Source organism: Condylura cristata, unplaced genomic scaffold (genome assembly GCF_000260355.1).
Source record: "Condylura cristata isolate star-nosed mole 26May11 unplaced genomic scaffold, ConCri1.0 scaffold00004, whole genome shotgun sequence".
Taxonomy (NCBI): domain Eukaryota; kingdom Metazoa; phylum Chordata; class Mammalia; order Eulipotyphla; family Talpidae; genus Condylura; species Condylura cristata.
Window position 1 is genome coordinate 71347167 of NW_004567105.1, and position 24057 is coordinate 71371223.

The 24057-nt window shown below is 40.0% G+C and overlaps 1 protein-coding gene across 1 annotated transcript; it reads left to right on the forward strand.

Moving 5' to 3' along the window:
* The first annotated feature begins 5313 nt into the window (after window positions 1-5313).
* CMTM6 (CKLF-like MARVEL transmembrane domain containing 6) lies at window positions 5314-21011 on the forward strand. Its single transcript, XM_004676353.2, has 4 exons — window positions 5314-5521; window positions 13766-13942; window positions 16009-16107; window positions 18464-21011. The coding sequence occupies exons 1-4, from the start codon at window positions 5384-5386 to the stop codon at window positions 18593-18595; spliced, it is 546 nt and encodes a 181-aa protein (XP_004676410.1). The 5' UTR covers window positions 5314-5383; the 3' UTR covers window positions 18596-21011.
* Window positions 21012-24057: the final 3046 nt, after the last annotated feature.

A 24057-nucleotide genomic window follows, 5' to 3' on the forward strand; every position in this document is an offset into this window, starting at 1 on the left:
TCTCAGATTCAAACTTTTCTTCACTCAGATGACACTTCTGTCCACACTGAGTTGTCTGGAAATGTTGGAAAGGAAAACTCAAGACTTTTTCTTTAGTTTTCATCATACTACTTCCTGTCTTCTCTTCCTGATCTATATAAACACCTTTCTTTTATGTGTATGTATATGTGTGTGTGTATTTAAAGAGCAGTTTTAGAAAAAAGGGGACAGAAAATAAGACACTTTCATAAGCACAAGCAGGCAGAAAGAGTTGCCCCGAAAGGGACAGGTTTGCAGAGAAAGAGGCCTGCATGTTTGTAAGCGGGTAGCCTTGAGCAGAGTGGCCTCTGCTGAGGGAGGTCAGTCAGGAGAAGCCCGGGCAGGTACAGGTCCCAGGCGGGCAGGAGACTGCTGCCGTGCAGAGGGAGAGCGGGTGGGAAGAAGCACCTGCATAGGCACAGGTGGGCAGAGGAGCTGCCTACTCCTTTATTTCTCTGACTGCTCTTCACCTTCTCTTGAAGTCCCTTCAAGGTTTTAGCCTAACTCCTTTTCTTTCTATACATTTATGTCTTTAATATTTGTATGGTTTTATCAGTTGTTTGAGAATCTCCCCAGCACTTCATCTCTAATGCCCCAGCTCTACATTTCAAAGTATTTACCAAGAATGGATGTCTTCTGGCACCACAAACTCATTATATCCTAATCTGGGTTCTGCATTTTCCATTTGTTAGGACCTAGAAGTAAGGCCAGAGAATTAGTGAGTGTCCTTTCTGCTATGTGTCACCCTACAGCAGTGTTTCAAGTGTGGTCCCGGACCAGGCAGCGTCAGCATAACCAGGGAACTTATTCAAAAGGCAAATCCTCTGGTTCTATCCAAGATCTACTAAGGCAGGAGCTGTGGAGGTGAAGCCCAGAAATCTGTGGTTTAACAAGCCCTCTTGTGATTCTGAGGCTCCCTCAAATATGAGAACTGCTGAACTAGATGGGCAAGCTAGGGCCTACAGGTCAATTCTAGTCACTACTTATTTGTTTTTTTAATTGTTATTTTCATTTATTTATTTATGCATACAAGGACAAGGGTACAGGCCAAAGATATAGGAGGTGAGAGGATTCATCAGAGACAGAGTGGTGAGTAGAAAAGGCAGATTGATTGAAATACACTGCTGAGGGGAGCAGTGGGTGTGACAGGAGAGGTCTGCCGCGCCATGAGAGTCACCTCCCTGGCTGGGAATCAGTACTCGTGCTGTAGTGGCTGCAGATGGCTTCATAGTGCTGAGACTTAACCCCTTACCCAGGGAGATCCAAATGCCTGCTTTTATAAGTTTTCATGGCTGCATTATGGTATCATTTTATAAGGAATATGGCTGCATTATGGTATAATTTACCTATCATTTATCACTGCTTTCTCTCTACAACACAAAAGTGAACTGGGTAGTTATAACAAAAACTAGGAAACTCATAGCCTAAAATATTTACTATTTGGTCTTTATAGAAAAAGTTTGCCAACCACTGGCTTGGAGCACCCTCTACCAAACCCTCCTGAGGATGATCAGTTGTCACAGGAAGGATAATTTCATTGGACTTACTATTTATTATCAAGTTGGGCCCACAATCTATAAAGTTAGCTGTTAATAATGTAAGATTGGTAACTTACATAAGCCTCATCTTTTTAATTTTTTGAAATGTATATTTTGATACTGACAAGAGCAAGTTCCTCTTAATTCCCTGTCTCTGCCATACATCTCCTTGCTACATGGGTTTCAACCTCAGCACCTGTCTCAACTCCTTCCTTACTCTTCAAACAAGTCAGTCTCCAAATCTCACTAGTTTCACTTTCCAGAAATTCTCAGAGCCTCACTCTCTATTCTTTCCCATGCCATTTTTTCCCCATTCCATTTCCAATTCCAGAGTTTAAGCCCCTGTTTCCTTTCTTGAACTTTTATATAGTGCCTTTCTGAATCTTTATAACCAGCCCAGTCTATGCATGAAGCTGCAGTAAAAATCCCCAAGGAAGAGTTCTAGGTATTTCACGCCTCTGCTAAAAACCCTCTGTTGGTTTCTCATTGCTTAACAGTAAGGGGAAGTTCTAGTTCTTTAGCCATCCCCGCCCCACCTGCAGTTTTAATGTAGGTGCATAGCATAATATATGACACATGTTTACATTGTGAAATGATCACAATAAATTTAAGATCTACTCTTAGCACCTTTAAAATATGCAAAACAGTATTATGAACTGCAGTCTGTACATTAAATCCCTAGGATTTATTTTATACCTGGAAGATGTTATCTTTGGGTCACCTCGACCCAGTGTACCCAAGCCAACTTCCTTAGTCTGCTCTTCAATTTGACCTAGTTTATTGTCCTTGTCTACTCTGTCTTTTTCCTCCATTCTATTTGCCTTTCTTCTTGTGTCCCTCTGTCCTGTTTCTGCACATCCAAATCTAAGAATTTTCTTTTTTAACTCTCAGCTTGAAACTCCACCACACTGATCCTTTTATCTGAGAGTCGTTTCTCTGCTCTAAATGCCCAACACATTTAATGTGTTTCTCTTTTATGGCACACATCACTTTTTATTTTATGACATGGTCTTTTATGGACATTTCTGTGGACTCATTGTAAGGCCGTTTCTATGACCCAACTTTGTATCTGCATTATTGTCTGTGAATTTTTTAAGTGGCAGCTGCTGAAAAATCACTATCAAAAATTAAACTCTCAATTGAACAAGTAGCACTAAATTACTTTTGAATGCCAAAAAGTCTCATCAAAATGTTTCTTTCCCTCTTAAAAATATTAAAGGAGAGAAAAAAAAAAAGAATACTCTTCAAAGCTTAAATGCAACGAATCTTTTCTTTTACTTGATGTATCATTTCACCATAAATAAGATTTCTCATTCTAATAAGTCCCAGCACTGGGCTATTCAGTGTTGTTTATTCATCAGTGAAGTTTTCTAAGTGAACATCATTCTAATCAAGAGGGCTCTTTCATATATGTGTTTTTTATGAATCCCAAAAATCTTAATTTGGTCTTTTCATTTATTAAGAAAACACACATTTCTTTAACTGAAGAGGGATATTATTAAGTCCTAAGATACACCAAATCAATCAGAAAACAAAGGAAGTTATGATGCATCTGTTTTCTCCTACTAATGACTTTCATGCCTGTGACATTATAAAAAATGTTCCTCCATATGGATGGATTTCCATCCATCACCTGGAAAGCTTGTTATATACAGAAAGGTTGAACTAATTTTACAGTAGACATATAGACACTACACCATTAACATTAACAGCGGTTGTTTTTTCACACATCTTTTATCTATGCATTCATCAACCCATCTTATGTTTTTGATGAATTTCAAACATCAGTAGTGTCCACTCTGCAATGTCAGTGAGTGAAGAATAACAGGGCAATAAATCCGTATAGTCCATTTTCCCTCATTTTACTGTGTGGCATTGAAGGTTGCTTGGTCTCTGCAGGGCATTGAGTACATTTAATCAAAGACTGAAGGATAGTTTGACCAGATGTAGACAACCCCCAGACAGTAGTTATCTTCTTCTCTCTATTCGCTTGAAAGGGAGCTTTTTTTTTTTAATTAATTTATTTATTTTGGGGTACAGGCCAGAGGTGTGTGTGTGGGGTAAGAGTCTTCACCAGAGACAAAGTGGGGAGCAGAACAGGCAGATGGACTGAAATACACTGCTGAGGGGAGCAGCGGGCAGGTCAGGAAAGGTTTGCTGCACCATGTGGGTCACCTCCCTGGCTGGGGATCAAACTGGTGCTGCAGTGGCTGCAGTTAGCTTCATAGTGCTGCGCTTTAACCTGTTGTGCCACCAGAGAGGACCCTGGAGCTTTTGTTTTGTTACCAGAAGAAGAAAGGGAGCTTTTGGCCCCAGCCAGAAGCTAAGAGTATAAGAAGCTAAGTATGTAGGAGGATGGTAGTGTAAGTATGTAGAGGATGGTAACAGGGACCCCTCCCCACCTCCATGGGTTTTGAGTCTGAAGTTTGTGGGAAAGTGTTGAGCAGCAAGGTTGCACCAGACTGCCTAGTCCTAGGTTTCAGTTGCCCCTCACTGTTTGACCTTGAATGTGACATTGCGTTTCCACCTCAGTTTCCTTATCTGCAAAACAGAATTATTAAAAACAGGAAACAAAATGGAGTAGTTTTTGCTGAGGCCTACGAAGACTTAAAAACTAACCTAATGACAGTTTTGGCCTCTCCCAACAGTGAAATTTTAAACCAATCACTCTGGGAGGAGTTTCCAGATCGGTATTTGTGCAGTAATCTGCCCCTGACCCCTCTGCCTTTCCCTAAAAGAAGGTAGCTCTGCCTTCTTTTCCTTTGTTATCACCTTGAGCCACCCTCTTTCTGACTTAACCTCTTTCATCTTGAATAAAGAAAACCTTTCGTTTTTGGCAGCATTTTTCTAGTTGCTAGATGGAATACTGTCCAAGTCATGAATCATTTCATTTAATAAAACCATTTAGATGTTTAATATTAACGGCTGAATTTTAGTTATTTGACAAATGTAATGGTAGTGCCTACGTAAGTTGTAAAAATATGTGTCTGACTTGTAACTCAATTGTTAAAACTACAAGAATTAAAGAGTTTCCTTAAAGTCCCACAAAATTAACAAAGTGACTATGGCAGCTGGTGAACAAGAACGAGACGAGGGAATTAAATGCTTCTGACAGGCGGAAAAGGAATTTAGAGAGATGCAGGGAGAGCCTTTCCAGACGGCCTATTACACTTAAATGTAAATACACTTTATCTCCTTGGCCTTCAAAACCCCTACATTATTTGATCTCTGTCTCCATCGCCAACTTCACCTCCTCTCCTCCCTTTGTTTCTCAGGTTTCAGAATGAGCTTCCATCCTCCTCACATTTGAATGTAGTGCTTCCTTTGGATGAGACTTTTTTTTTAAAGATTTATTTATGCATACAGAACTGGGGTACAGGCCAGAGGCACAGGGACGGTGAGAGGATTCACCAGAGACAGAATGTGGAGAACAGGCAGATCGATGAAGTACACTGCTGAGGGGAGCAGTGGGTGGTCTAGGAGAGGTCTGCCGCGCCATGTGGATCTCCTCCGGGGCAGGCGGGGATCGAACTCATGCAGAAGTGGCTTTAGCTTCCCAGTGCTGTGCTTTAACCCGCTGCGGCACCAGGGAGGGCCCTGGATGAAAGACTTCCTCCAGATTTTTGCGGGCAGTTTGTTGAGGGCAGGAGGAGGCGGGGCGACCTAGGAGGCGGGGCTAGGAGGCGGGGTCTAATGGGAGGCGGGGCAGGGGCGGAGTCCAGCGGAAGCCGGGGCTAGGGCCAGGAAGTGACGGGCTCGGGGACTTCTGCAGTCGGTGAGGTTCCCGAAGCCACCTCTGCGGCCGCCGCCTTCCCGGGCTCTGGGCGATGGAGAATGGAGCGGTGTATGGTTCCACCACGGAGGAGGATCCGAACTCTGACAGGGGCTCCCGGAGGGGCCTGGCCAAGTACTTCTCTCTACACCGGCTGAGTAGGCCTCAGCGGGTGTTCAAATCTTTAGAGCTGGTGAGTCCGCTGCCGGGGCGGAGGAGCGGGGTTCGGTGCTGGGGACTGGCGCTGGCGCTGGGGCGGCCTTCCGGAAGGTTCGGAGGCTGCCGCGACGCTTCTCCTCCACTTAGTTCAGGAAGCTGCTGTTTCCATACCCCAGTTACTTCTCTCTGCCACTGGAGAGGGGGGCGTTACTCGCTTCGCCTCGCCTCGCCTCGCCTCGCCTCGCCTCGCCCCACCCCACCCCCCTTCCATGGGGCGGATTCCCCATCCTCAAGGGCCTCGCCGTCCCCGGGCCCCCGCTGGCGACCTCGAGCCACCCAGCACGTTGGGCGGGTTCAGGAAGTGCGTCGGAAGAGACCCAAGTGTGCAGCTTAGACTTATTTCACCCATCCTCGGCTGCCACTTTGCTCTGCTCCCTGATGTCACTCCGCATTATCGCCCGCACGCCTGTATTTAGACTACGAAATGCTTTTTATCTCTGGTTCTTGCGGTTTTCCTGGTGCGAACGCATAGAGAAGGGGGGGCACTTTAATGTTCATCGGCAGTCTTCTACCACCCACGGCACTGATGTGTGTGCCCAATATATTGTCTCCCCAGAGTTTTATATTGACTGGAAGAGAATGGTGTCTGAGTATTTATACCAGGTAAAAAGTCAAAAGGACAGCTTTTGGTTTACGTGCAGGTAGCCAAACCAGTTACCTTACGCCGTTAAATATTCAAATATCCTTGGATTTAAATGTTACTTCAATTTATACACACATTGCGCTCCTATATCCTGTTTTAACCAACGATGTGCAACATTTTCTGCAAAAGAAGTCATGTTTATGTCTTGATTCCTTCACCATCCTAAGTAAAAATAGCCACTTGGTTTCCTTGAGAACAACTTATATTCTTAGAACTCAGAAAACCAGAATATAAATTCTTAGAAATTAGATGATCTACTTTTATTTAGAAAAATAGCAGTAGTGTCAGAAAACTGGCACTACTTTTAGTCACCAAAGTGATACTATCAGGGAATAAATGAGAAATCATTTGGAGACAGAGGGCTGAGTGGCTTATGAGAGCCAAGAAGGTCTGGCTCTGTCCATCTCTCCAGCCTTCTTGTAGGTAATCCACACTCACAACCTTGAGGTTTTCACCTCATGTGTCTGTGACTCCATCCTGTCATTGTTCCTTTGCATAAGCTGTGCCTTCTCTCTCAAAGAGATTTCTTCTCTCTTTGCAGGAGAGATATCAGCTCTGTTTATCTTGAGTAGAGTATTGAATAGAAAACTTATAACAGAAGGGAATTAATACTCATCTGAAGAGATGTCAGTGTTGGCTTGCTGCCCATTAAATCTCCTATTTTCACTTGCTTTTATTTTTCCTTCTCAGAAATGACAAAGCTAATGTAAAATTGCTCATTGCTGTATTTGTAGCTTAGTAAACTGTGGTTCTCTATCTTTGGAATAAAATAGAACCATAGCTTTGTATGTGGAGAGGAGGAAGATGAACTTGCCTGAAAGGGTTGTTGAACTATTCCTGTTTTCCCCCTCCATTTTCTGTAAGAAGAAACAAAAACTAATGTCTCTTCTTGAAATCCATTTATCTTCTTAATGGCAAACATAATGTTAAAACATGCTTTCTTTAATATAGATTTTAAAATCTCTTTCTTCCTTATTGCCTTTCATTTTGATGGTTGTTTTTTGGTTCCTATTTTGTCTGTTGTAATAAGTTCTTTTCACAACAGTATTACATGGGATTTACTCTGAAAGTTCCAAGGAAATAATCTAGCCTGGGGCAGGAGGCAAAGTCTCCTTTGCCTTAACTCAAATTCTGCCTTTAGGTTCTACTTTAAATGCTTTATTTTAAAAAGTTAATTAGAATTGCAGTGCTCCAATAAGGAAACAACCAGTGGAGAAACACTAAATCAAAAGAAGAGGTACTTTAATAAGGGACATGCAAGCTCTGTGATGGTTTATCCAAAATGGTAAACTTATGTGTATGGGTATGTTATTGTGGACACATGATCTTCTCAGATTCTTGGACCTTAAAAGAGAAAGGAAATTTGCTGTAAAAAGTAAAAACCAGATACCATGTAATTAGGAAATTCTGATTCTTAGATCACAGTCCTAGGTGGTTGTATTGGTTGAAAGGAAAGATTCTTAAGATTTTTATAGATCTCTCAGACTCTGGGGTTGGGGCCTGTTACTGCATTCCACTGGGGAAGAGGGTGGAGCCTGCCAACATGGAGGGGGACGTTAGTGGTATAAGAGCATACTAGCTCCTGAGTTAATGTTACACAGCTGTGTCTACCATTAGCCGTGACTTTAACTATGTCCAGAAAATAAGTATTCCCCTTACTGTCAGCCTTCCAGAGCTGAAGAAATGCTCGCCTGAGAATTCAGTGTAGGAGTCATCAATGTAAGGAATCATCACAGTTTACTTACTTAGCAGTTTACTCTATCCTTAGATTGGCCCTTGTACGCATGGTCTGTTTTTGTAAGGTTTATCTTGTTATTTTTGAGTTATTTTTTTTTTTAAAGGGGGAGCATTGACATTGGACAACCTGTTTTCTTGCTGGGAAGTTGGTGCATTGATCTAAATGTATGTGATAGTCTCACTGCAACAAGCTTACATTGTATTATGGTTGCAGTTGAATGTCCTGATGGCTACATAGTATTGTGATTACAGTGACTCTTCAGGCAGACAGTTTGATTTAGAATTCACCCAGTGATTTAAATTTATTAAAGTATAAATAATGTTGCTTTTATAACTGCCAAGAAACAAATCACTTAGAAACAATGTTTATTGGTATGCTTTTCATTATTTAAATGTGAAAATGTGTGTGCTAAGTGAAATGTTCTATTTTTATTTTGAGGAAGATACATATGTCAGCAAGCTTACTCTTAGTCTTTGTAAATGTTTGCCTAAGGTAAGGGATACCTAGCTTCAGTCTGTTACATTTGTTTACTTGAGCCTTACACATAGCTTTGAATAGCAAGTTCATAAATTCATAGTTCAATATTTTTTTGTAGATGGAACCTTATATTTAATGACAAACACAGGAAAGTTCTTTTTATAAAAGTTCTCTTAGTAGTAGACTGTTAAAGACAAATTTTGGCAACGTAGTTTTTAATACAGTGCTTGTTAATTTTAAGGAAGACTCAAATTTCAGAAAAGGTAGTGAAACTGAAATGGAGAGACACAAGGTAGTCACCAGAACTGTGAGTAAGACCATCTTTTAGTCACTAACACTTCCCATCATATATGTTAACCCCAGCAAATTGACTTTAATGTGTTATTTAATAAGCAGAAAGGGAAATGCACAGAAGTTGGGTGATAGCCCCAAAAAACCGTTGTTAAGGGAAAACTGCACAAACATAGTTGTACAATACACTTCATAAACATGTTTTATGGGAGAAAACGTACAGAGGGAGGCCAGAGATTTGGGGTCTTCTCTGTGTCTGGTTTATTTGGGATTTCCCTTGCCACAGATGAGGTGCACTGTCTGTGCACATGAGGTTGGCAGCCACACCCTCTCCAAAGGCCCTGAAACCTGGGTAATTCCCTTCATTATATTTGGGTAAAATTTTATGTCATCAGAAGGTGCTGTATTGGGTGCAGAGTAGTTAGATGCTTTCCAATCAGTAAGCAATATTTAAGTGTGATGACTTCATGAAAACAAAATTGTTTCTTGGAAATAATTAAACCTTTTAATTTATGGTGACACTCACCATTTTATCCCCTTACCCAATTCACTGACCCTCCATTTTTCTCTCCTTGATCACTTTGCTATTTAATTCTGGTGACTACTCATTTCTTGATATTTCACTAACTTTCACATTTTTTTTCTTTTTTGAATAACAAAAAAAATGTCTGTTTACCAAAGAAAGTCATCTGAAAAATACGATTAAAATAAGAATGATTGACTGGTTGGAATATGTTTACTTGCTTTCTAAGGCATTTTCCTAAAAAATGTTTGCCTCTCCATGACTTGCTTCCTCTGACTTGCTTGTCTGGTGCTGGCTTGTCTGGTGCTGGCTCTTTTTCCTTCCAAATCCTGAGTGTGGTGTCTTCAGGCCCCACTTACTCCTCTGCTGCTCTTGTCTTCTAACCAACTAAAGTAGGCAGACAATCTCTGCTACCTTTATCTAGAAGTCCATACTGTCTGACATGATGATCACACAGCTACACCTAACACCTTAACCATTTTTCTCATCACTCCCCATCCAGTTACTTCAGTTGTCTTTTGGGCTGAACATGCAAATGCTTGCCTTCTCTACCAGTTCCACCTCACTTCCCCTCCAAAGGCCCCTGCCTCTCCATAGCCTCTGTTTCTCTTGGCCCTGACTTAGTCTTTCCCACTCACCTGCCTCCGGCTGCTCTTAGTCCAGATGAATCTGAACATCTTGCTGACGTTTTTCTGAATTTATATGTCATGAATGCTGAATTGTGAGCTATACAATATGTTGGCTTCTTGTTTCGTGTATGTTATCTTGTTGCTCTGTCACACATGTTCCTATATGTGTTACAGTATTGAAGACATGGTTTTCAAATATACTTTGCTTTGTCCTAGAGACTGTATAGTGCTGGGAGATTATAAGAGGAGGGTAGTCAGAGATGATCAGAGATGGGAGTCAAGAGAAAAGTACATACTGCATGTGGCTTGTCTTAATCTGAGGGTACGAACTAGTAAATGGCCAAATTGACAGTGTATCTCTTCAGGTGTCCATGCTGAATCCACCTCTTACTACTGCTGTGAGGCTTATAGTCAGTAAGAATGATTGCTGTCAGTAAGTTTGGAACCAGACTTGTAATGACTTGGTATGACTGCTTCTGGCTAGGCTAATTCCTGCCTCTTTCTATCCTAGCATAGGAAGATACTGTATCTTCCACAGTATCTATGCTAGATAGATTTATCACCATTTAGTTTACACAGGTGACTGTTCCTAATAATCTAACTATTACAATAAGGATGGTTCATGATAAGCAGTTCTCAAACTTAAGTTAGAGCATTAGGTTGATACCATCTCACAGTTTGATTGACTTTTATACACCCAAACTATTTTTTCGCAAATTTCTCAGAGAAACTTAAAACTTGGAGATGAATTAAGAGGCAAGAATAAAGCAAAATAGAATATTAGACATTTAATATTTTATTATACCATAGTCATTTAAAAACTTATCTTTAATTATAACTCTAAGAGGCTAAGGAAGTACCTTTACACAGTGACCTTCTGAATTTGTCTTGGCATGTGTCACATTATATAGCCTGTGGTCTAATGCTGGGGAACGCCTCACCGAAGATCTCTTTGAAGGAAGTTGTTTGGGATGTGCTGGACTATTTTATGCTTTACTGACTTATAGGATAGCATAGTGTTAGGATCTATTTTTGTCCCTGTGGAGACTGTTTTCACTTGTGGGGGAGAAGTCCCCCAGAGGCTTAGATACCAATTTATTGTTGACCTCTTCTTTAAAAATTTTTTTATTTTGAAATAATTATAGATTCTTAGGAAGTTACAGGGGGAAAAATTGTGCAGGCAGGTCCTCCATACCCATTAAAATATGTGTGTGTGTGCAGTTGTCTCACTTGTACGGTAAAACCACAATCAAGATACAGGGCTGTCTCATCATCACAAGGTCCCCCATAGCCCCCCTTTAGTGCCATACCTTTCCCCTGGCTACCACTAATTTGTTCTCCACCTTTATAATTTTGTTATTTGAAAAATTCTAGGTAAGTGGAATCATTCAATATAGAGTATTTCGAGACTGGACTTTTTCACATTACATAATTCTCTGGAGATTCATCTAGGTTGTTGCATATGTCAAGTTTGTCCATTTTTATTGCTAAGTACTATTTTATGGTATGGATGTATCATAATTTGCTTCATCATCAAAAGGCATCTGGGTGATGCCAGTTAGGGACTATTATGAATATCATATGAAAACTTTTATGCAGACAAGTTTTCATTTCTCTGGGTCATATGTTGAATGCAAGAATGCAGTCTCTGGAAGTTACATGTCTAGGTTTTAGGTTTTTTTTTTATTACAGAAGTTTATTTTTACATCATTTTGTACATTTTTTTTTCCATCTCAATTGTAATCCCCGCGGGTTTCCCATCACCAAGTCACCTGTGTGCCATCACCATAATCCCACCCCACCCCCGTTTTTGATCCCATTCCCCACTCCACCCCCACAAAATGTCTCTGGTATATGGTTGTTCATTATTTTTGTTACTTTCCACCTGGTCCATTATACTCCTGCTATGAGTGAAATCATCCGGTATTTTTCTTTCTCTTTCTGGCTTATCTCACTAAGCATGATCTTTTCCAGCTCCATCCAAGTTGCTGAAAAAGACTACATGTCTAGGTTTTTAAGAAGCTGCTAAACTGTTTTCCAGAGTGGCTGTATTATTGACCTCTTTTTGATGAAAACATTTTGTAGATACCATTTTTATTACACTATGAAATGTACCTTTTGATTTTGGTAGCTCTCTGGTTGCTATTAAAGTATCTGTTTACTTCTGATGGTCCGACTGGGTGAGATAAGGGATTTCCCGATAGGCTTTGACTTCGGTCATAAAATCATTTTGATGGTTTTAATGCTAAGAAGGAAACTCCCTTAGCTTCCACAAAACCCACACAAACTGCCCAACCAACCTCTCTTCTTAGTCTTCCCTTCTGTATCTAAAGAGTTAACACCCTGAATCTTGAGTCTTACCTTCAGAAGTCTTTTTTTCTTCCTATATCTTTCTATCCACTTACTGGTTTCTGCCTAAGCATTTAAACATTCTCATTTCTCGCCTATCTTGAAATTCCCTTCCCCTTTGACCTCATCCATTGCTGCACTTCTGACCACTTTGGAAACCACACTGCTTGTGTATGCTTTCTATCTCACTGCCCTGTCTTCCCCTCACTTCTCAATTTCCCAGTTCTTCAAGTTTCCCTGTCTGACTGCACTGACATTGTTTTGCTGATAGCACCAGCAACTTTCTTGTCCCCATTCTAATTTAAGTGTTTCATTGTTCTTACTTGACCTCTAAGTGTAGCATTCAACACAATTGATTACTTTCTCTTCGTAGAACTTTTTTCTTAGTCTAATATTCCTTAGACTCTTGATTCTAACTGTCCTTTGTTGGTTTGCATAACCCTTCATCTTGGGATCCCTCAGAGTTCTACACAAGGCCAGCTTCTCATTCTAGGTGACCTCATCCTTTCACTAGCGGACTCCCACATCTTTATCTCTCCCTCAACTCTTAAGTTCTGGTTCTACATATCCAATTACAAAGTAAACCTACTTCCCCTACCTCTTCCACAGGTATAGCATATCTACAGATACAGCATACCTAAAACTGATTCTCTTCCCAGTACCCTTACCTCTTTAAAAAGGAAAAAAAAAAGTCTTACTTCATCAGTAAGGCACTAGTGTGTGAATACTACCTACACAGCATGGATGCCACTGTCAAAACCCACCTGTATCAAGTTGCCAAGTTCACCTGAGTTAATCATTCTTGATTCACTGTGCATTGTTCTGACCCCTGCCTGCCTATCACTAACAGCCATGGCCGGTAGGCCTGTCTTGAGTACACCTGCCCTTGGGCCTCTGCCGTTAGTTTAATTGTGTTGTTTTCATACCTGTTTATACTAATTACTTTATACTATTTATACTTTTAATGGTCAGACAATTAAGCCAGTATTGCAGACTGAAACTGAATGTGAAGAGATTTTCTCTGAAAACTGTACTGGCCCTCTACCTGGAGTATCTTTTCCTATCTTTTACCTCCCTTGCAGAACTGACCTTACTGCCTTTCAGGTGTCAACTTTTCTTTACGAAGTCATTCATGACCTTTAAGTTGATAAAACAGCACTTTGGGCCTCGCTGGTGGTGCAAAGGGTTAAAGTCTCAGCACTGTGAAGCTATCAGCAGCCACTGGCCAGGGAGCTGATCCCCATAGCACAAGAGACCTCTCCTGTATTGCCCACTGCTCACCTCAGCAGTGCATTTCAGTCAGTTCACCTGTTCTCTCCACTCTGTCGCTGGTGAATTCTCTTACCACCACCCCTTCCCGCACCCCAGCTTATATGGATAAATAAATCTTGAAACAAGTAAAATAAGACAGTGTCCTGTGTTTCCCCTGTTCTAACATTTGTTACACAGTAATTATGTACCTGTGTTCCCTTTAAGACAACCAAACTAAGTCCTTTGTTTGTTCAGTAATGGTGTTTCCTGAATATTTCTGGTAAGCACTTAAGTAAAATGTTTTGTATTTTTTCTAGTTGCTGTCTCTGCTGGCCTTTATTTGTGAAGAAGTGGTGTCACAGTGTACTTTGTGTGGAGGGCTTTACTTTTTTGAATTTGTGAGCTGCAGTGCCTTTCTTCTGAGTCTCCTGGTGCTGATTGTATACTGCACTCCAGTATATGAAAAAGTTGATTCTTCAAAAGTCAAGTCATCGGTAAGCATGAAAAAATACAGTCCCTGTACTAAGAAAGTAGCTGTTTTGGGCTCTTGTATAGTTTTATTGTTCACAGTAGAAATGCTTTCAGAACTCAGTAACATGAGAAGACATTCTCCATTATGCTAACTCTGCCTGTAAACAAATCTGTTTTTCCTGCCAAATGGGATTACAGAGAGGGTAATTAGAATGAGTGACAAATAATGTCAATAGTTTGTAATTACTGGTATTTAATCTAATTGACGATTTTTTAAACTAGGGTTTTGTCATTTTTGATTTCTCACATTTTACAGTACACTTTTTGGCTCTACAATTATTTGTTGTGTACCTGTTAAGTATGAGGCACTCTGCACACTGAACATAGATAAATTATGTAATACATTTGTGGAGCTTTTACACAGAACAGTATGTAATTGCATCTGTTTGACTTTATTAAGAAAAGCTGTCTGTAAATGAAGAAGGCATTTGTTAAATTCAGTATTTTTATAAAACTGTACATGACAATTTTATTTTCACAAAATTAGAGATATTTAACTTTCTGAATATAATATGGATTTGCAGACTTACTTGAATATAATATGGATTTGTGAGATGACAGATGAGATAATTCATATGTACTATATTTAAAGAATTGAGCAACTTGTTGAATGGCATTTGAGTTATCAGTATGGGTTTGTAAATAATTTTATATGTTAGAGTTAACGTGAAAGAATTCACATCTGAGGAAAAAGATAAAATATATAGGGTGCATTTTTAATCATTAGGAACAAGTGATAAAGTATTAAGCGCTAAGCAATAAGATTCCATTATTTTAAATTGAGAAGCAAGTATTGGATGATACATTGATTATACCACTAAGATATTTACATTTTTCTATAGACCATTTTGTATCTCTTGCATTTTGTACTGTTGGAATCTATTATGTTCTTTCAAAGAATTTTTTAGGTTTAAAAGTTAAAAAATGAAGTGTTGATTCCAACATTTTAAATAATGACTTTAAACGTATAGCTTGGAAGTAATGTAACTGGAATTGGTAGTCTGACATTATAATCTGTATTTCAGGTTCTAGAACTATTCTCTCAGATTATCTTGTTTAACTCCATGATTGTATTTCAAATATCAATATAAAATTTTAAATACATATGTAATAGCTTCAAAGTATTCAAAGGAATAGAAAAAACAGTACAGTAAGAAAGGCACCTCTTTTAGAGACTAGAGAAAGCCTCTTAAGTGCTTTATAAATGTTAGTGAATAACTGACAGAGTAGGAATTCTGTTTGGGTAATTCTGTTAATACTTGATTTAGTGGAGATAGATTTTCAGAAAACTCAAAGTATCAGACGTAAAACACTTTGGAGTGGCTAGTTTCTCCTCTGAATCAAGTATGTATGTCAAGTACTGTTTTCAGTTGGTATAGGAGAGAGACCCTGTTAAGTAGGGCCTGAGAGAGCACTTGGAAACCCATGAAGAACTTCCTTGTTGGAAGCTGCATTATGATGAGTTAAGGAAGCTTTTATGTAGTAGATAAGCTCATTTTGGGTTATTGACTTGGAACAATTGAAAGCTATATGTTGTTCCAGAAAGCTTAAGTATTAAGAAACATACTGTTGGCATCATTTTATTTAATGTTGGGTGGTTCTTTTGAGTCTCTTTTACAAAATGCTTTCAAACTACTGGAGTATTCTCAAGAGTCCAACTTAGCACAAATTTGCAAGGGAAGAAAAAAAAATACCTTTTCCTGAAAGTTAGCTGGAATTTAATGAATCTTGGGCCTTTTTAATAATTTTAATATGTTCTGGAAGAGAAGAGGTATACACACAACCTTTTTGAGGAACTGTTTTTATTGAAATATATTACCTTGTGATACACTCTATAAATATGCCCTGTGTCCAAAGTGTAGATTGTGTTCCTTTGCTGAATGATCACTATATACCGCACTTACTGAAAAGATAGAAATTAGGTAAGTTTGGACTGTGTCAGAAAAAAAAAATTTTTTTAAAGGAAATTCCAGAACATTTCCATCCACCTAACCAGAATATTGCTTTTGTGTTTTATATGCATGTACAGGATTTTTATATTACTGTGGTAACAGGATGTTTGTTTTTGCTGGCATCCATCATTTTTGTTTGCACATATGACAAGACCTCAGCTGAATATGCTGCAAGTGTAAGTGACGTACAGTTTTATCTTTGCTTATTTCTGCTTTGCCAGAACTAGGTATTTGGAAAGTACTTGTGTTTTTTTTTTTTTAAAGATTTATTTATTTATTCATACAGAACTGGGGTACAGGCCAGAGGCTCAGGGGCGGTGAGAGGCTTCACCAGAGACAGAGTGGGGAGCAGAACAGGCAGATTGACGAAGTACACTGCTGAGGGGAGCAGCGGGCGGGTCAGGAGAGGTCTGGCTCGCCATGTGGTCTCCTCCGGGGCAGGCGGCAGGCGAACTCATGAGGGAAGTGGCTTCAGATTCTCAGTGCTGTGCCTTAACCCGCTGCGCCACCAGGGAGGGCCAAGTACTTGTGTTTTAATTAGATAAAATGTTACATTATTATAGTACTTAGATTTCACTGGATATATTTAAGTAACTCAGTATAATATGCTGGACATTGCCTTTTGCAATTATGAAAAGCCTTATAGGCTTAAATGAGTGAGGGAGTCCATTAAAAAACATTATGAGATATGTAAGCAAAAGAGCTGAAAAAATCATTTGTCTGGTTTAAACATTATAGAGGGCTGGGCATGGGCTAGAGCTCTCTAAGGTGGTCAGAGGTGACTTGACAGAGCAGGCAACATCTGGTCAGTAAGTTAACGGGCAGCACTGGGATCAAGGCCAGAAGCCAGAATAAGGAGTCCAGTGAGAAGTGACTTGGTGTGGGGTTGAGTGGCATTGCTAATTCCATTAATGTGTTAGTGACACTAGGTGAATGAGTGAATTTGAAACTCAGATTGCTTCACAGTGAAATAAAACAGAATACCTGTTCTTCAGGGGTGAGCAACTGGATAGAAGGGTTAAGAGACTGTCACAAAATGTTAAAAATCACAGACCTGGAAAGTTAGTATTGGAAGAGATTTTTATCCTTTACCTATATCAACTTTATTTTTTTACAAAACACCTCTTTGGTCCCCATTTCTGTAAGGGTTTTGCTAGTGAAAAAGTTTAATTTGAACCATGGTCTCCTGTCTCGACAATCATAGAGAATACAACAAGGAAGTGATTTAAGGAAGGGGAAGTAGGTGGTGGCGTCTTGTTGCTGTGTCATTACAGTGTGACAGTTAACTGGAAAATATTTTTTAGGAAATTTAACCTGAAAGAATCTTGAATTTAAAATTTCTGTTTTGCTCTTGATAGCTTTTTCCATTTTCTTTTCTTTAAAGATTTACTTATTTATGCATACAAGAACTGGGGTACAGACTGAGATGTGAGAGGATTCACCAGAGAGAGAGTAGGGAGCAGAACAGGCAGTTTGACACAGTATACTGCTGAGGGCAGCAGGTGAGATAGGAGAGGTCTGCAGCTCCTTGGCTAGGAGTGGAACTTGTGCTGCAGTGGCTATGGGATATCTTCATAGTGTTTCACTTTAACCCTTTGTGCCACCAGGGAGGTCACTTTTTCCTTTTTCAGATAGGCTCAGTTGCCTTCTCACATGCTTTCCTTGTGTGTGATCACTGACAAATAATCCTGTTTGGGTCATTTTATAAAATTTGGTCTTGCCTCCATTAACCTTATTTTCATGGATTGACACCTCACATGTACACATGCACATATAAGACAGGACACTTGTAATAGCCGTTATTCAGGATTTTTTTTTCCATTTTTTTTTTAAAGATTTATTTATTCATACAGTGCAGGGGTGGTGAGAGGATTCACCAGAGACAGAGTGGGGAGCAGAACAGGCAGATCAATGAAATACACTACTGAGGGGAGCAGCGGGCAGGTCAGGAGAGGTCTGCTGCGCCATGTGGATCACCTCCGGGGCAGGCAGGGATCGAACTCATGCGGAAGTGGCTTTAGCTTCTTAGTGCTGTGCTTTAACCCACTGTGCCACCAGGGAGGGCCCAGACTTTAAAAAGTTTTTAAAAATTTATTTATACATATAAGAACTGAAGTACAGGCCAGAGGTGTGGGGAATGAGAGGATTCACCAGAGACAGAGTGGGGAGCAGAACAGGTGGGTTGACTGAAATAACCTGCTGAGGGGAGCATCAGGCGAGACAGGAGAGGTCTGTGGTCTACTGTACCATGTGGGTCACCTCTCTGGCCTGGGATCGAACTCATGCTGCAGTGGCTACAGATAGCTTCATAGTGCTGAGACTTAATCCTGTGTGCCACCAGCAAGTCCCAGTCTTTACAAACTTTCTAACAGTGAAGTTACAAATAAAGTCTACAAGAATTAAGAGAGAGAAAGAAAAAAAGATGAATTGATGAATTATCTTGCTTGCATGAAATATTTTGAAAGGCAAATTGGAAATGGGAGATTATATTCTAAAATTCCTCCTATAACCTTACGCCATTTTCTTTATCAGGTCTTTGGATTTTTGGCAAGTATTGTGTTCCTGGTTGACTTTTGCTATGTGTTTTATAAGAGTCGACAGACATCCCAGCAGAGAAAACCAGAGACCACACCTGTGGACACCCTCGAACCACTTAATGCCTGAAGACTCCAGGTGCAGGTTTTACCTAGTCCCCATGTGGTGCCTGTGCCCTGGCGGAAGTGCTTTCGGAGAGCAGTGGGGAGGGCAAGAAGGCAGTTTTATCAAGTTTGGACTTTGTATCATCAACATAAAATTAGACCAGAGGGCTTTGTGCTTTAAAATAGTGTTTTGTTTTTTTTTTAAGAGGAAAGGACAATTGTTTCTTTAAATCACAAAGCTCAACTGGCGATAAATTATTTTGTCATTTTTACTGTTTTCATTATTATGTTCTATAGCTGTAAAAACAGCATGACTACATTCATTTAGAAATTGTTTCATTTTAAAATTAATTTGCTTAGCTTTGAGTTTTTTGGTGATTTAGTATGTATTTAAGAGATCAATATTTAAAATTGCTCTTGTTTTTTTCCCTCTAATAGACCTAGACTTTATCTCACTCAGCCTTAAACATATACTGTAACATTTTAGGATAATTATCACTAACTTTTTTGAGACATTCTTAATATCTGTGGGAAAGGTTGGTATTATGTATATATATAAAAACAGCACCATCAGCAATCCCATGTTTATGCTGCATTTTGGTTATTGATATTAAGTAAAAAAAAAAAAAGACTCAGATTTTTATATGACACATAGAAAAATGGAAGAAAGTGCCATCACTCCTAAGGACCAAAGATAAAATAGACTTTTTGCACAATAAAGTGAAAATAATTACACAAGCAGGCTTCAACCACTTATCAAATGTCTGAGAGAGAAGTTCAAACTATGACTAAAAAGTGGTCATTTCCCTTACAAACCTATGATTATTTCTACTGAAATAATCTTTGCAACTAATATTCTTTTGAAAACCCCAGCTTTTGACTTCCTCCTATTTGAGGTGATGCTCTCTTTTCTGTCTCCTTGTCATAAAGGTCTGTACCTTCCTGCCTTGTCGGCAGAGGTGGACCTCTGGCTCGGACTCTTTCTTGTTGGCACTTGCCTTTAGGTGGCCAAGAATCTCAGGCCCTTTCATTCCCATAGAAGATAGCAGGATCTGTCAGGGTTTGCTTTTCCCTCCACGTAGATATTGCTCTAGTTTTCCACTGGAGGAGAACATATTAAATAAGTTGCTGGGAAATCTTGCCCAGGTTAATTCTGTGGCGTGAAGACATAATCAAATCACCCTCAAGAGATACTTCATAAACAGTTCTGATAATTTAGGAAATTTTTTTATTTTTGCTTGCATGCTCTCTTTGAGCCATCCAGACAGGACACTAGCAGGTGGCTCACAGACTAGACCTTTCTTTTCTTTCAGGATTTTTGACTCAAGACTATTATGTTAAGACAAACTCATGCTTCAGTACTTTGGTGGAGGTCTCCCAGGCAAGATTCTCTCTCTGAAACAATGAAGCCATGTTTCCAATGGGACAGTTAAATGATCTCCTTTTTAAATTTCTCTCTCTGTGTGTTTTAGATGGGCTTTAGCTGTATGAATGTGGCTAATTTGGTTCTCAAAGATTGGTCATTATGACCAGACTAGACCCATCTTCTGTATTACTGACGCAGGGCCTTATCCATTCTGCCAGAATTTGTATGCTAGTGCTAATGGTCGTGTCACCACTACCTGCTTAGGAGATAATGAAACCAATCATGCTGTTTTTACTGGGTGTGCCATTGAAGAGAGGAGAAATGGCCTGGGTCTTGTATCCATAATTGGTTTGTTCAAAGATAACCAGTTTATGGTAGGCAAGTCCTGGAGTTTCATATGCTACTGTACCATTGCCATTTTAGATATAACCTCTAGACTTTGCTGAGACTTATAACAAACCATCTGAGCTACCTCTGGCCCCTACTTCCCCCCTCCGTTGCTCCATTGCATTGGGCATAATTGAATTTGACAGCCACATCCTCAGTTGACTTCCACATATACATGTTGGCCTTTAACTTAATCTCTGCTTGTTGAGGTTTTGCTTCCATTGGTTTTCATTGGTGCAGAAGTGGACCTCATAACTGACCACAAAACCCTTTCCTTTGCAGAAAACTAATATGTTCACTGTTACTTTTGGTCAGGCCAGACCTTTCTAGATGTTTTTAGTCTTCTGCCATAGGAAGGACTTATGGCTAAGAAAAAAACAATTTGGTAAATAACTTATAGAACTTGGGACCAAAACCACTGCTTTGTGCAGAAAATGGCTAACTCAGTAAGCTCAAATTTACATTTTTTCATTAGCAACTAGGGCAAATTTGTTACATTTTATACAAATAAACTATTTAGAATGATTCTAAAATTTACACACTTATGTAAACATTTTGTAATTGCTATGCTTAAATGATGTCTACTTGGAGGCTGGGAAATGTATTTTTACACTGTTTCATAGCCAATCATTTTTGTATTTATCAATTTAAATATTGTGGGTCTTTTTTAAATCTCAGTGTCTGATTTTGTAGTCTTTTTAAATAAAATCCATTTTATTAAAATGTCCATATCTTCATATTGTTTATTACAGCAGCATGTTTATATGAATGCTTTTTCTGAGTTCTGGGAGTTGACTCTAACCTGGTAGAACCTTTTTAGAGTACTGGACTGTGACTATCAGGTGTGGGCATGAGAGAAAGAAATCTAGTTCCTACTCGTGGGCTGTCTTTTTCGCTGCAAAATCGGAATGCACAGTCAACCAAAAGTTTTAGTGTGTCTCACGTGAAGAGCTACAATGGTACCATTTAAATGCCTCTACTTCCAAAGAGGCATATTTGGACTCTCCCATCATATTTCTGGATGTGACATTGCTAAAAACAAAATAGCTACATTCCTTTTCAGATTGTTCAGTGATTGAAAAAGTGAAGTAAAACTAGGGTGGTTCTGTTAAAGTTACAACTATTTGTACAGTTTGCAGAATTCTTATCTCCAGCCTGATGGGAATAACAAGGTCTTTATATTGCTGGAATTTGTACATTCTTTAGAGTTTTGTTTCATGTTTTGGTGAAAGAACATTCCATCAATATACAATAAGCTGCAAGGAGCAAAAATCCCAATTAAGGGGATCTTAAAAAAGTAAGGAAAATTTATTTCACAAGAAATTTGCATAGGTCAGGTCTTTGACTGGTAAATCGGTGACTTGGCATCACCAGAAACTCAGTTTCTTCCCATGTTTTTCTGCCCACCCATCTTCTGCTGTAAATGGGGTGGCAAGATGGCGCAGCATCACCCACTTGCCTGTGTCCAAATGTCAGAAAGAAGATTGCTTATTCTTCTACGTCTCTAAGGTATTTTTTCACACAAACACTGTCATAGACTTTACATACTTAACTAGAAAACATTAAGTGCCCACTTCTAGATCAGTAGTGCCCACTTCTAAATCACTTATTGGCATGGAGAACAAAATTACTGTCACAGGCTTAATGTAATCAGGATGCCTTCCCTTAGGTTGTGAATACCCTTTGAAGCACAAAACTTTTTGGTTTCCTTAGCAAAGGAAAAGGCCTTTGACGGGGGTGTGGAGGGCTACAGTTATCTTGTTAAAGATTGTGCCTAAACCGGGAGAAATAAAAGTCCCAGGTCCACTAGTTACAACACATTGAGAACCCTCCCCTCTCCATCATTGTCCTCAACTGGCAGTAATGTGTCCACATGACCTTGGCTCAAACCACAACCATGGATAGAATATGGCATCTCACACTCAACCCACAGAACTTACCAGCCAGGCAGCAACAGAGGTATTTTGCTGAATTTCCGAGTGAAGCTGAGCCCCAGATCAGGACAGTGCCAGGAGAGGAGCATCAGCTGGCAGCTTGTCAGAAGTGCAAATTCCCAGGCCCTACTCAGGCCTCCCTAAGGAGAAATGCAGTAGGTAGAGCCCACCAACAAGGGTTAGTAAGCATCCTGGTAATCTTCGTCCCTGGTCCAATTTGAGATTCACTTTGGTAGACTAGGGTTCCAACCTCTGTCCACCTCTCCTCTTGTTTCCCCCTGGTCTCAGGACAAGTTGTTCTCAGTTCAGAGTATTTTGGTTGGAAATTTAGAACGCTGAGCAGAAAAGGCATGTTGAGATAAATCTGAGTTTCAACTCTGGCACTGAGGAGCTACACAAGTACCCTGGCATATGACTAGTGTACACTAAACATGATTAACCGTTTCCACCAATGCTCTTAATGCTTTCCTCAAAGGGCTGTCCTAAGACAGAATGAGCTAATGAAAAAACTCAGCGCAGAGCTTCTCACCCCTCCCCCTCCCAGCTTCAGTGTTAGGTCTTTTTTCCTTTTTGCTTTGGTGTGCTAACCTGGAAACTTAATTATCCACTTATTTCCTCATTTAGTCAAGTCCTTAAAAAGCATAGTTTATTTTCCCAATTGGGAAGTGTATCCCAAGCTCCAAAATGTAAACCGGGATATGCTGTTCCTTTGATGTTGCTGGGTACATATAATATTGGTAATGTAATCTAGAATATTCAAATTCAAGGAGCCAGGGATTTGGAAAGGCCATAAAATAAGCATTTCCCCTCAATATTGACACTATTCTTTGTAAATTAAAACTCCAAGAGGACATAGTTGGGGCTTATTTTGGGTGCTGACTTTAAGTTGAATCAAAGATTTCAGGCTTTAGGGCAAAGCTGACTAGAGGGCACAGAAGGAAGTAGACACTCCCAGTTAGGCCCTTGTATGGCCGGGAAGTCACCTCATTATCTGCACATAACTTCCCATTGGAGCCACGTCACATCAATGTAATGGTTCAGGACATGAACTTCAGGCGGTTGAAATAAAGCACACATATTTACTGCCCAACAGGAAAGGCACAAATTGTCAGAAGAACACTCAACCTTTGTTCAAGGTACAATGAATGTATCCAGTGAGCAGCTTCCTGCTAAAGAGCAGACCAAACAAATCTAAAACTACAGCCAGGCTCTAATAAGCTCAGGAGTATTGGGGGTTGCCTCCTCAGTGGGAGGGAACCCAGAGACCCTATCCCATACCTGATTGTTGTCCCTGCTTATCCCACTATAGTCTTTTGTCCCAGCCTGACAACTCCACTGAGGTGGTGAAGTCCATCCCAGGTTTTTGCATTTGCTGTTCTGAGCTCTCCATGCCGGCTGCTAGTCCCTGGCTGGGTTTGTAAATCTACCAGTCCCTCAACTTTCAGTTTAAAATGTTTGTTGGTGCAGGGTTTTTCTGGTTACCTTTTTTTTTTTTCTCTCTGACATTTAGTGACCTCATTACCCAGAATTTTTATTTTGTAGGAAATCCACCTCATCAAAAGATTTGCAGGGCAGAGACCTTTAATAGCTTTCTTCCTCACCCACCCCTGAGGGCCCGGGGGGTTGTTTCCAGACTTCTGTTCAGAGGCTGTACATTGTTTTTCTTTGTGCTTCTTCCACCAGTGGATGTCTCAGTGGCACTGCTCAGTTTTTCCCTGACCATTGTCTTCCATCCTTGAGCAAGGCTTTTAACATGGCTCCCGTGTACTTTAAGATTGTACGCACATATTCAGGCAACTT

Bases quoted from the DNA above. Each gene is read 5' to 3' on its own strand.
- CMTM6 (XM_004676353.2), top strand. From the start codon at position 5,384: ATGGAGAATGGAGCGGTGTATGGTTCCACCACGGAGGAGGATCCGAAC. The intron at 5,522-13,765 runs GTGAGTCCGCTG...TATTTTTTCTAG, and splicing joins TGTTCAAATCTTTAGAGCTG to TTGCTGTCTCTGCTGGCCTT. The intron at 16,108-18,463 runs GTAAGTGACGTA...TTTCTTTATCAG, and splicing joins CAGCTGAATATGCTGCAAGT to GTCTTTGGATTTTTGGCAAG.